Consider the following 13,770-nt stretch of genomic DNA (forward strand, 5'->3'; position numbering starts at 1 on the left):
TGAGATTATTTTCATCTTTGATGAATAATTAGACATTCATAAAAGTCTGTTTCTTGAATAATGTATCTATGAATCATGTTTATTTATGAAAGATGATTTTGATGAAATATTTAAATGTAATAATTTTTACCATCTTCTGTCTTGCCAGGAAGTGGTCATAGTAAGTGCTATAAGAACACCCATTGGATCCTTTCTAGGCAGTCTTTCCTCTCTGCCAGCCACTAAACTTGGTTCCATTGCAATTCAGGGAGCCATTGAAAAGGCAGGTCAGTAGTTGCTTTACTTTTTGTGTTGAGAAGATAGTGATTCATTGGAACAAATGTTTATTTTGCACTTACTATATACATAACACTTAGAAATGAATTAATGAATGCATTTTTGAATTCTCTTGAAAAGAAGTCCTTGGACTACAGTGTTAGTAATAAAACTCAAAATTGACAAAAACCATTCCTGCTATATAATGTCATGTACTTTACTAGGTAATTACTAATTATTGAGTTGAATAAAATATGGAAATGCTTCTTGCTTTTTTAAAAAAGGGATTCCAAAAGAAGAAGTGAAAGAAGCATACATGGGCAATGTTCTACAAGGAGGTGAAGGACAGGCCCCTACAAGGCAAGCAGTACTGGGAGCAGGTACTAGGAATACATTTTTGTGTTTATACTTGAATGTTTGACATGGTGAAATGGAGGTCATTTCAGCTTAAATAGACTGTAAATGCATAATAGACTTATATTCACCAAAGAAATGTTTCAGATTACAGTTTAACATGCTCTATTTTTATCATAGTTGTATTTGAAAAGAATCTGTTTTTCAAAAGTATGATTTATATTGGTTTTAGGCTTACCTATTTCTACTCCATGTACCACTATAAACAAAGTTTGTGCCTCAGGAATGAAAGCCATCATGATGGCCTCTCAGAATCTTATGTGTGGACATCAGGTAAGAAATACCTTCTTTTCCACTTTATAATTAAAATAATATGCAGTGCTAAGAAAACACTAAAAACCTAAACATATTCGTACTTTAGAAGTGAAATTCTTTCTCGTAAGTGCAGTTCCTGTGTTGTTTCAGACACTGAGGAGTGTTTGGATTTCAGTTCCATTTGAAGTAGAGGTTAGATTGATAGCTGAAGTGTCTCGTATTAAAAGTAGTTTCCAGCTAGGATGTTTTAGTGCCCCCTTTCACTTAGAGATTCTGGGGGATTTAAGACATCATAAATGTTGTATTTGCTAGATTGAGAAGGGCTTTCATTATAAGTGAGAATAAGGTGCTTACCCTGGGGATCAAATCATTGATTGAGCCCAGAATTGATGATTGATTTGTAGTGCCTCATGTCCAGGTTTGGCTGTAAAATTGTGCGGCTTTCTATTGGCCTTGATGATTTTGATTTTGTTTGAGACTGGGCAAGAGACAGGCTGCTCAGCAAATAATATGTTGCATCAGGAGACTAGACCTAGACTCAGAACTAAGAGTTTATCAGATCCAAGCCCTTTTTTCAGTTGAAGAAAGAGGTTGAGATGACTACAAACATAGTTACAGGGCTTACATTAGAAAACAGGTGTCCCTATCCCTGTGTAGTGCATTCTGGCCTATCAGGGCATAATACACCAAGGTAAAAACCAGTTGTGAGGTGTCTGCAGATTATTTCTTATATATATATAAGAATCACAGTTTTGCATACCCTTGCTATTACTCGTCCCTTGCTTTGTTTCCAGTTGTAAGGCAAGGCAGAGGGGGGAAAAAAGAGAGTGATACCTGATACGTATGCTAAAAACTGAAACGGTTTAGAAAATTATAAAATGAAAAATCTTTCTTCTTACCCTGCTCTAAGTGTCTAATTTATTCATCACTTTCTTGTATATTCTGCCACCTAAGAGCAGAGAAACTTTGGGCAAGTTGCTTAGATTCTGTGCCTCATGTAATATCTTGGAGATCCTTCTTTATCAGCACCTGAGATAGTATTCTACTGAACTGAACAAGTATGATATATTCTGGGGGTCCTTATTGAGTGGATATCTAGGTTGTCTCCAGTTCTTCTCTGTTTTAAATAATGCTCCAGAGTACCCCTATGCGTGTATCTTTGTGTACCTATAAATACTTAAATCAACTCTTAATTCACTATACTAAACATTATAATGTAGTGGTTAAGAACAGAAAGTCTGGAGCCAGACTAATTTCAAATCCTAGCATTGCCTGTCATCAGCTGAGGAATTACATGTGGACATTCACTGGAGACAGGTGAATAAAACATTTTAAAAAATCTTATCATGTGTAGGTCTTTCTTTTGGAAAAATTCGTAAGAGGAGAATTCCAGAGTCACAGATTTCAAAATTTGGATATTTGCAAATACTTTCCATAAAAAAAGTTATGCCAGTTACATATTGTCCAAAGGTTGTGAGAGCTTGTTTGCTTATACATAAGGTAACACTGACATCAGGTATTACCAAACCAAACCCTAGTCAAACCAGTGGGTGAAAATGCTCATGAGATTGTTAGGTGTTTGAAAACTGAATGACAAGGATAATTTTGTCTCAGTTGATTCTTTTGTGGTTCTCTAGCAAATGCTTTTAGTTAATATTCTTGATTCATATCTATATTTTTAAAATTATCTGACTTAGAGGAATATTAGGAATTGCCTTATTTTGAATATTATCTAATGATCAATTTTATTTAATACTGTAGAACTGATAACGATTTCCATCACTTATTTTCATCATCCCCAGGAAATACTCAGTATTTCAGGATAACAGAATAAAACTTATATGAGAACTATTTGAGACTCTCCATATTTCAAAATAGGCAAAATATTTAGGTTTCTTTGGTACGGAGTTTCTGTTTGTCTTTATTCCTAATTAAAGATTGTGAGAATATAACGTTAGTTTTAATTTTATGTTTACATTTATCTTTTATATTAAACTTTGTTTCAAATTAGCCTTTGTAATGCAAACGAATTTTCTCTTGTTGATCTGTAATTACAGGTTAGTTGATTAATATTTACTAAACTTCTATATATGCCAGGCACTAGTTATATAAAAATAGATATGACAAAGTTTCTGGCCTCAGAGGAGCCAGAAAGGCCTCACTAGTTTAGTGAAAAGGTTTGACATATAAATATAGCTACAATACTGTGTAATATTATTAATAAAAGGAATACACAATAATTGGGGAACACGAAAGAAGGAAGGGAGACTATTCCAAAAACGGATAGGGGGGAAAAAAAGGGATAGAAATAGGTAGTCAGGGAAAGTGGCTGACAACCGATTTGTTGGGTTGAAGGGGCTGTGTCTTCATTAGTTTTAAAGGAAATGACAGTGTTTTTCTTGTTGGTGAATAGGTCAGAAGTGCAGAGGTGTGTGAATTAGCATGGTATCTTTGAAGACCTTGATTTTTTTTTTTTCCCTTCTTGGCCTTACGGCATGTGAGATCTTATTTCCACAACCAGGGATTGAGCCCATTCTCCCTACCGTGGAAGTGCACAATCTTAACTGCTGGACCACCAGGGAAGTCTGTTTGAAGACCTTTAAACAATTCTGTATGACCTCCACTCGTGTAGGTCCAGGCATGAGACTGGAAAGGGAGTGAAAAGTCAGATTGTAAAGAGTCTTATATACTATGCTGGGGAGTCCTTTACAGAGTGGAATGACCAGATTTAGTCTAGCCAGAATGACTCAGATGAGTGTAGATGACACTTGGATGCAAGGAAAGGCTTTCTGTCAGATGACCAAGTTAGAAAGTTATTATAGCTGTTTGGAAAGAGTTGATGAGGAGGATCACAATCAAGGAAGTAGGATTATTTCTGAGAACTGAGATTATATTTTTGGCAGTGTCAGTGAAATGAAGGATTTAGAAGAATTTCAGAAGATGGTTTTACATTAAAGATTCTTATTACTGTCTGATTCTGATCTTAATTATCATTACACATTTCAGACCATTTCCTTTTACCAGAATCAAGAGGGTACTTCTTATATTGACTGTATAGCGATGTTTCATAAAGTTCATGTAGAATCCTTGTTGCTGTGTAAAGGGTATAATGGATTTGCAACTACAGTTGATCCATGAACGTAGATTTGAAGTGTCTGGGTCCACTTAATGCACAATTTTTTTTTCAATAAATACGTACTGCAGTTGAGTCTGCGGATCTAGAACTGTGGATAAGAAGGGCCAACTGTGAAGTTGCACCCAGATTATCAAGTGTGTGGAGGGTTGATGTTCCTAACTATGGTGTTCAAAAGTCAGTGGTACCATTTGAATTAACCCTGGGTTTTTATGTGTTGCTGAGCAGGACGTGATGGTGGCAGGTGGCATGGAGAGCATGTCCAATGTCCCCTATGTAATGAACAGAGGAGCAACACCATATGGTGGGGTAAAGCTTGAAGATTTGATTGTAAAAGATGGACTAACTGATGTCTACAATAAAATTCATATGGTAATTATTGCTTTTTAGTGGAGAAATGCCATCTATACATAATACTGCTTGGTTAAAAAATGTTTTTGTTTTTGTTTTCAGAAACTGAAGGATATAAATATGTTGATTTAGCCATTCATTTTAGGAAAATGTTTTTCTATGCTTATTATATCAGTTTGGCTCAATGTTTTAATAAATTGCCCCACACTGACATAGTGCATTTTCTGACTTCTAATAATGGATACCATAACTATTTAATTATTTCTCCTCAAAATAGCAACTTCTGGGCTAATTCAAGTAGCTGAGATGTGAGTGAGAGAGTTACTGAGTACAGAAAGAAGTATATTTTAAGAACTAAATTTAACTGCTAACCACTGTTTTATGTTATAAAAAGCAAATGTTTTATAAGTTTTGCAGAGTTACTTAGATTCTTTAAAAATTCCAACTTTATCAGGGCAACTGTGCTGAAAATACCGCAAAGAAGCTGAATATTACACGAGAGGAACAGGATACTTATGCTCTTAATTCCTATACCAGAAGTAAAGCAGCATGGGAAGCTGGAAGATTTGGAAATGAAGTTGTTCCTGTCACAATTACAGTAAAAGGTTGAAGGATTATGTTCCAAAATAGATTTTAATTTTTAATAGACTTTACATGTTGCTAAACTTTTTTTGTTGTTGTTGTTGTTGCTAAACTTTTTATGTTTAAGTTTTAAATTGGTCCTTTTTAAATTTCAACTGAAAACACTGACACTGCTGCTGCTAAATTAGTAAAGGGAAATGTTGCTAGTTCAGAGATAATTAAACCCAATTTAATATCTGATTCCAACTCAATTGCAAATTCCACTATGCATATTTTTTTGAGAAATATATTTATTAGAACTCTTTCTAATATAACTGATAGACTGTTGAACACATGAAGTAAAAAGGGGGTATTTACTAGAAGGCTAGTTGGGTGTTTGTCCCAGAACTGAAAGATGTATGGCAGCAACCAGTCAGCCCTGGGAACTTCAGGGATTGGAAGAGAATGGGCAGCACCATTAGGACATGCTGTCTTGGCTTCTCAGTGCTGCTTTTGTGCTCTCAGCTTCCTCCACTGCTGCCTCCATCTCCAGAGTCCATCTGTAGGGCTCTCAGTCACAGAGGAAAGATACTTTCTCACCAACTGCAGCAGAATAAATCCACAGTATAGACACATTAACTTGGTTTAGGTTACATTTCCATTCTAGACATAATTACTGTGATGAGAATGATGGAAGACCCAAACTTAACCAAACTTACCCAGCCTGCGTCTACATTGGACATCTTCCCGTGGGGTTAGAAGAATGTCTATGATAGAGAATGAGCTCAAGAGAGAAGACAGTGGGATGTGGCTGAATAGAAGATTTAAATTGCATCAAGCTACTTAATAAACTCTTCTTGAAGATACTAACAAATTACAGATGGTAGATTCTTGAGTGGAATTTACTTGGGATGGTATAAGGTATGTGGGCACACAAAGGGAAGCAGAGACTATCAGGCACCTTTTGCACCGTTTCTTACTGAGCAGGTAATTATTGTCTTTACTGCAAAGATGACTTAATTTAAAAGGTTTTTGTTTTAGGTAAACCAGATGTAGTGGTGAAAGAAGATGAAGAATATAAACGTGTTGATTTTAGCAAAATTCCAAAGCTGAAGACAGTTTTCCAAAGAGAAAATGGTTAGTATGAAGAAATGAAGCATATGAAAAAAAAAGTGACAGTATACCATATCTAGTTGTAGAACTGCCTAAGGATTTTTTTTCTTTTTTCTTTTTTTTTTGCCTAAGGATTTTTAAAAAGTAATTCTAGAAAACACCTTGATGTTATTTAACATTTTCAGTGTATCAGGCTCAAATGAAATTAACAAAACATTTATTTATCCAAGGTATATTTTAAATTGTTTAATAATTAATACTTTGTTTTTGTGTATGTGTGTTTGAAGTTTTTAAAAATTATTTTTTATTGGAGTATAGTTGATTTACAGTGTCGTAGTAGTTTTTGCTGTACAACAAAGTGAATCAGTTTATATATATGTATATTCATTTTTAGATTCTATTCCAATTTAAGTCATTACAGAGTATTAAGTAGAGTTTCTTGTGCTATACAGTAGGTTATTAGTTATCTATTTTATATACAGTTAATACTTTTAATATTTATATATAGCCTCTGGAACAGATTGTAGATGACTGTATAATTCAGTTTTTCATTTGCATTTCATCTTGAAAGTTTTTTTGTGATATGAAAGTCAAGTTTACATATTATGTTAAATGTCTATAAGCCTCTGGAGAACTAAGCTGATAGCTCTTTTTTTACTGTTGTTATCTCTAGTCCTCAATAAATAAATGTTGAATGTTTATCTAAATGGGGTCCCAGGGTTCTAAATCCTTCGAGGAGAAAAGGTCACTTCTGCTTTTAAAATTGGCTGTATATAGCTGTGATAATAATCTGAAGTAACTTTTTCCCCCTTTTCTGACTGAGTTTCTCAATGCAAGCTATAGGAGTGGATCAATGTTTGTTTGTTTGTTTTTTAATATTGTAACGAATTTTCTTACAAGTTTATATTATAAGGAATTTTCTGTCAGTACAGTAGTTAGGACTCTGTGCTTCCACTGCTGGGGACATGGGTTCAATCCCTGGTCAGAAACTAAGATCCCACAAGTCTCATGGCTTGGCTAAAAAAAAAATTATATTGCCAAAGTATATTTTTATAATTTTGGCAGCAGTCTATAGTAGTATCTTCATTGGTATTTATAAGGAGACAGGTTAATTGACATATAATTTGTATACCATAAAATTCTCCTGTTTAAAATGTATAGCTTAGTGATTTTTAGTATTCATTTAACTTCAAGTGATTGTAGAGAAGAAGAAATATCTGATTTTGACACTGATTTGCAAAATGGGATGAGTGTCTGCTCTTTTGTGGATAAGGGAAGATGTAGAGTTAGGAAAAACATGAAGTGGTCCTTATCTTTGATGAATTATAAACCAGAATCAAGGCAATGGCACCCCACTCCAGTACTCTTGCCTGGAAAATCCCATGGATGGAGGAGCCTGGAAGGCTGCAGTCCATGGGGTTGCTCAGAGTCGGACACGACTGAGCGACTTCCCTTTCACTTTTCACTTTCATGCATTGGAGAAGGAAATGGCAACCCACTCCAGTGTTCTTGCCTGGAGAATCCCAGGGACGGGGGAGCCTGCTGAGCTGCCGTCCACTGGGTCGCGCAGAGTCAGACACGACTGAAGTGACTTAGCAGCAGCATCCAGTGCCGTTATGTATGCATTTTGAGCTAGCTTTGAATAAATACAAAAAACTAACATAAAAAGACATACTTACTTGCACTGTGTTATGTACACTTACACGTTTAGTTATGTATGTTTCCTGAGGGCAGGACTTATCTCCATCCATATCTTCATGCATCCAGCAACCCAGTCAGTATTCTGTAGGAATTTGTTAAATTGACCCAAGTGAATTCAGTGTGAAAGAATGTTCTGATGTCATGCTCATTGATACTTTCAGGTACAGTAACAGCTGCCAATGCCAGCACACTGAATGATGGAGCAGCTGCTGTGGTTCTGATGACTGCAGATGCAGCTAAGAGGCTCAATGTTAAACCACTGGCAAGAATAGCAGGTAGAAAATGTTCTGACCTTGTTTATTCTTAAACCCCTGTAAACTCTTCTTGATATTGAGATTCTTTCTCAGTAATACATAGAAGTTGGCTTACAGATTTTTATCTGTAAGTCTTACTTTTTGACATAATTTAGTACACATTTTAATTGAGATAGAATCTCCTTTAATATTTTTGTTATGATTTGATTTATATAAGAGAAAGTTTTCAAAAATCTTTTTCTTCTGGATGATGTGTGGGAGAGTACAAGGTACATGTTTTCCTTTGGCATTGTCAGTTAAAATAAAAAGAATATGAGCTTAGGAGTATGAAAAATGTAATAGTACTGGCATTTATTATTAACTATGTGGTCTCAGCATTTCCTCAGTCTCTTTAAGCATATTTGTAGCTGTGAAGTCTGCCTTGCCTTCTTCATAAGGAGTTAAACAGATACCGTTTTGTTTAGATCATGGTTTCTTAACCTCAGCAAAACAAATAATTGTGTTTTGGGCCTGTTCTATGCATTGTAGGATTTTTAACAGCATCTAGTTGGCAGCATCTTCTGCCCACTAGATACTACAATAAGTGGCATTCCACCTGTTGCAAGAACCAAAAGTATCTCTAGATAATGCCAGTGTCCTGGGAGGCAATTCCCTCTTAACTTCCTGTGTGTGAAAATCAATGGCTTAGATGATTGGTATAATTTTATAAAGTACAGAATCTTAGAAAAGGCACAAACAAATTTAAATATTTTAAAAGGTTAGGAAACTTGAATCTTTGCATTTATATAAGTTGTTAGATATAGCTTTGGGTACTTGTAAAAAAGATTTTAATGACCTTTTTTTGTATATATATAAAGCATTTGCTGATGCTGCTGTAGAACCTATTGATTTTCCACTTGCGCCTGCATATGCTGTTCCTAAGGTGAGAACAAAATAATAGATCATATCTCATTCTGCCAATTTCTGCTTTTGCTTATACCAAGGTTGCATGTTTTAGATTTTAAGTGTTATTCATCTGCCAAAGCATAGCAGTAGCTTAGTTTCAAATCTCACTTCTCCTGAAGAAAACAATGAAAGCAACAAGGATAACAACAAAAGTAAAAGAGCAGCACACAAACTATGTCTTCAGTGGAGCAGATAAAACTATATAATTGAATTCCTTATGCTGAACTCACACACCAAGAATGGTAACCACAAAGTGGGAAGTTGGTGTGGCAGAGAAAGGGGAACGTTGAGAGTCCAGGGTTCTAGAATTCAAAGCAGATACTCATTATTTAGAAGGAGCAGTCTTCTAAGAGGGGAACTGCTGGTAGCTGGTGTTAGAGTAAAACTACAGATAGCAAGCACTCTACTCCAAATTGTCAGTTTGAGTCTTTGTGGGAAGTTGCTAAGGGGTCACATGAAAAGACAAGAGTGTTTTTTTGGTTTAGGGGTTAAGGGATTTCAGAAGACTGCAGCAAATATTCCTTTTCAGAAGTAGAAGGCCACACCCTGAGAGAGAACTTCTGGGGGTAACATCCAGATTTAAAGAGAAAAAAACACCAGAGGGGAATAGGATAGCAAAGGATAAGGAACAACAGGGAGTGATGACGCTCTGTCCAGAGGTGGCAGACCTCAGAAAACCACACAGTTACACAGCTTCTGAAAGTGAATGCATCACACTGGAAAGGAGGGGTGATAAATAGTTCTCAGCTAGATTCTGAGAGTGAAAAAAGTGGCTGCACTTAGGTACCTGTTTTATCTCATGTTGTTGAAACTAGGGGAAGCTGTTTGAGCTCTACAGCTTTGAAAACTACCTGAGCCTGCTGTTAGAATAAAGCAAGGAGGAGGGAAAGTTTCATGTTAATTTTTTTGTTGCTCAGAACAAAAAAGTTCTAAAGATAAAGGGCTCTAGCAATATTTTATAAAGATAAAAGCATAAAGATAACATCTGCAATAGCTGAGGAACTATCAGAACAAGAAATCATAATAAGATTTTAAATAAATCATTCACAATGAAGACACAATAGCTCTGAATAACTGTGCCCCACATAACCCAATGGAACCTTTTATAAGGCAGAAACTCTAGGGGATGCAATGAAAAATTATTAGAGATTAATGGAACTCTTTTGACAGGTAAGGGCTTCACAGGTGGTACAGTGGTAAAAAATCCTCCTGCCAGTTCAGGAGACACAAGAGTCATAGGTTTGGTCCCTGGGTTGGGAAGATCCCCTGGAGTAGGAAATGGCAACACACTCCAGCTTTCCTGCCTGGAGAATCCCATGGACAGAGGAGTCTGGTGGGCTACAGTCCATGGGTTCGCAGAGTTGGACACGACTGAGTGACTGAGCATACACACACACACACACACACACACACACACACACACACACACAATACACCTCTCTCTTTGACAGATAAAGAACCTAGAACTAAGGAACATATAATCAGTAAAGTAGATCTTAAGAGTACATGTCAAGTATGTACCCCCAAATAAAGACTATGTGTTCTTTTCCATGGAATGTTCAAGATCGATGGAATGGTTAAGAAAATTGTTTTCTCTTTTCAAAATAGAAATATGGCAATGCAAATAAAGATGAGAAATTAAGGAATTTCCTGTTGATCCAGTGGTCAGATTCCACACTTCTACTGCTGGGAACAAGGGAGACACAAACGAAAATTGCAGAATTTTGAGAAGATAAAGTAGGTTTTGACTTAATTATCTGAACATAATCTTTATTTTTTTCAAATTCAGGTTCTTAAAGATGCAGGTTTGAAAAAAGAAGATATTACTATGTGGGAAGTAAATGAAGCCTTTAGTGTGGTCGTACTAGCAAACATTAAAATGCTAGAGATGGATCCCCAAAAAGTGAATATCAACGGAGGAGCTGTTTCTCTTGGACATCCAATTGGGTAGGTAAAATCATAAAGAAAAAGAAAGCTAGGTTAATGGCTATCTTTGTGTTTCTCTCTAAATTTAAACTGCTTCGTGATAATGCCTGTTGCTCTTGGTTTACCGTTTTTTCTTCCTTCTCATCCTTCATAAGCCAAATACCATTTCTGATAGGATCCCCTCTGAACACAGAGATCTGTCACACCTGTTGCTTGAAAACTAATGTTGTTTTATGCTGAAGAAGATAATTTAAGATTGAAGATTATGTTTGGGCTTTTGTGGGGCTTCCCTGGCTGTCCACTGTTTAAGACTCTGCACTTCCACTGCCATGGGTAGGGCTCAATCCCTGATTGGGAAACCAAGCTCCCACATGCTGCTCAGAGTGGCAAAAAAAAAAAAAAAAGCTGTAACCATTCTTGAAACAAGTCTCCCAAGTTAAAGTAGTTAAATTCAGCTATAAGTCATGGCTAATTTGGTTATTCACACAGTCTATAAACCATTAAAGTACCAAAATGCTTTCTTAATCCTAGGATGTCTGGAGCCAGAATTGTCGTCCATTTGGCTCATGCATTGAAGCAAGGAGAATATGGTCTTGCCAGTATTTGCAACGGAGGAGGAGGTGCTTCTGCCATGCTGATCCAAAAGCTGTAGACGACTTCTGTTGTCTAAGGCGACAACCCTATGTAGCTAGAAAGGCCTGCTATAATCAGGGTGACTTCTGTCAGAATAATCGAGTCTGCCTGTATCGAAACAATTTATTTAAATTTTGATTATTTTCAACTCTTTTTAAAAAATAAGGTAAAAAGATCAAATCCCAAAACCTTTTGAGATTATAGAAGTTTTTTCTTCTTCTTTACATTTTTGATAATGTTGAACAGATTTTTGTTATAAAGCTATATTGTTTGAAATACCATTGTGCATGATTGATTATGTTAGTGACTTATAAGTAGAAGCTTCCATGTTAGAGAATAAATCTTAATTTATATTTCTGAAGATTGTTAAAGATTAAGTGAATATTACCTGTCACTAATTTAGATTTAATAGACTCTTCAAAGTGAGAGTAATTATTCTGTGCAAACTAGGGATGTCTTATGTTATTAGTCAAGAAGCCAAAGACATTGTGTGTAGTGTTGCTAGAAATAAGAGGAACCCATGCACTCAGGTCTGAAGTGGGTGCAATTTCTCATAAGCTCATCATTCAGAATTTGTTGGGGGTGAGGTTAGGGATTTTATTTTCATTACTACAGCAGCACAGAGAGTGGGAAAGAAGGTGGAAACTAAATTGCTCAACGGAATGGATTTATGAAGAGAAGAGATTGTCATATTCAGGATGCTACAATGCCTGTTCTTAAGCAGAAAAAAAAATGCAGCATAAGTATCCTGTGTTGCATCTTATCTAGAAAAAAAAAAAAACACATTGTAGGCAGGGTCTATGCACACCGACCTCAGCTGTAGTTCAGAGAAGGGAAAGCTTCTGTCCAAGTTCATACTGACAATAGTGGATGATTGAGGGGACAGAAATGTGGTATTACAGATCTCTCATGGCAAGTAATTCACAGTGACTCCTTATCTTTGAAGGAACAAAAAGATAACATATGGAAAAAAATTGTTCCTAGGACTATGACAGGCTGCTTTCAAAAATTTCTTTGTAGTCGTTACAGCTAGCTCCCTTTTGTACATCATTGTGTGCTAAGTACTGACCTAGAGGCCTTATTTGTATTCACTCCCTTAATCTTTACAAAAATTCAATAGGGTAGGTACCATTGTTATCCCTCCTATATAAATAATGAAATTGAGGCATGAGTGGTAAAATGGAATTCCTCAGGTCAACTACCTGGTAAGCAGCTGAGATGGATTCAGTTCCAAGCAGTCTTACTCCAGAGCTCAAGTTCTTAATTCACTATGTTTGTCTCCTCAGTACTTTCAAATAAGTATCTGTCCTAACTATAACAGGAACTAGGTAAAATACATGGGGGAAAAAAAACAAATATAGAATACTTCACTGAAGATAATCATAATTAACATTGAATCCAAAAGTCAGTCATCTGGAAAACACCTGCAAAACTCTCTTAAATCTGGGGGAAAAGAAAATGAAAGAAAAATAAAAATAAAGGACCAACAAGTAAATGGTATTTATTAAAAAGAAAAATAAATGGCACTCTAAAGCAGTAATTAATATAAGATAAAAACTTAAGATTTTTACTAATTGGGCAGATTTAAAAGGCTTTGTTCCATTAAGGTGTCTTCACTAAAGAGATCAAACCAGTCAATCCTAAAGGAAATCAACCTGAATGTTCATTGGAAGGGCTGATGTTGAGGCTGAAGCTGTAATACTTTGGCCACTTGATGCAAAGAGCCGACTCTTTGGAAAAGACCCTGATGATTGGAAAGATTGAAGGCCAAAGGAGAAGGGATTGGCAGAGGAAGAGATAGTTAGATAGCATCACTGACTCAGTGGATATGAATCTGAGCAAACTCTGGGAGACAGTGAAGGACAGGGGAGCCTGGTGTGCTGCAGTCATTGAGGTAACAAAGAGTCAAATATGACTTAGTGACTGAACAACAAGAACAACTTCATTAACAAAATTAACAGAAATGTTAATGTTCTGGGGAAACGTAGTAAAGAAAAAACTCTTCGGACATCTAGGTAGAAAAATTGGAAGGCTTACTCCTTGTTTCTATTATATTAACTATCAGAAGACAAGTGAACAACGTCTACATACTTTTAATGGAATAAGAGTGATGAAGATGCTAGGAGTATCAAGGCATGCAGCAGCTTAGAAAATATAGTACTCTGCTGTTGCCTTCAAAAATGCCAGTTTTATACCAGCATGTGGAGAGAGTAATCATGAATTTTGGAA

At 36.0% G+C, this 13,770-nt stretch overlaps 1 protein-coding gene across 1 annotated transcript in view; it reads left to right on the forward strand.

The window, feature by feature from the left end:
* Positions 1–11,817, forward strand: part of ACAT1 (acetyl-CoA acetyltransferase 1) — a 29,141-nt gene extending 17,324 nt beyond the window's left edge. The window contains exons 3-12 of the mRNA XM_019975363.2: positions 149–266; positions 540–635; positions 842–942; positions 4,286–4,429; positions 4,863–5,013; positions 6,011–6,106; positions 7,945–8,058; positions 8,895–8,959; positions 10,772–10,929; positions 11,440–11,817. Coding sequence (XP_019830922.2) covers positions 149–266; positions 540–635; positions 842–942; positions 4,286–4,429; positions 4,863–5,013; positions 6,011–6,106; positions 7,945–8,058; positions 8,895–8,959; positions 10,772–10,929; positions 11,440–11,560 — 1,164 coding nt within the window. The 3' untranslated portion in view covers positions 11,561–11,817. The remainder of the gene's footprint in view (positions 1–148; positions 267–539; positions 636–841; positions 943–4,285; positions 4,430–4,862; positions 5,014–6,010; positions 6,107–7,944; positions 8,059–8,894; positions 8,960–10,771; positions 10,930–11,439) is intronic.
* Positions 11,818–13,770: the final 1,953 nt, after the last annotated feature.

Source organism: Bos indicus, chromosome 15 (assembly GCF_029378745.1).
Source record: "Bos indicus isolate NIAB-ARS_2022 breed Sahiwal x Tharparkar chromosome 15, NIAB-ARS_B.indTharparkar_mat_pri_1.0, whole genome shotgun sequence".
Classification (NCBI taxonomy): Eukaryota; Metazoa; Chordata; class Mammalia; order Artiodactyla; family Bovidae; genus Bos; species Bos indicus.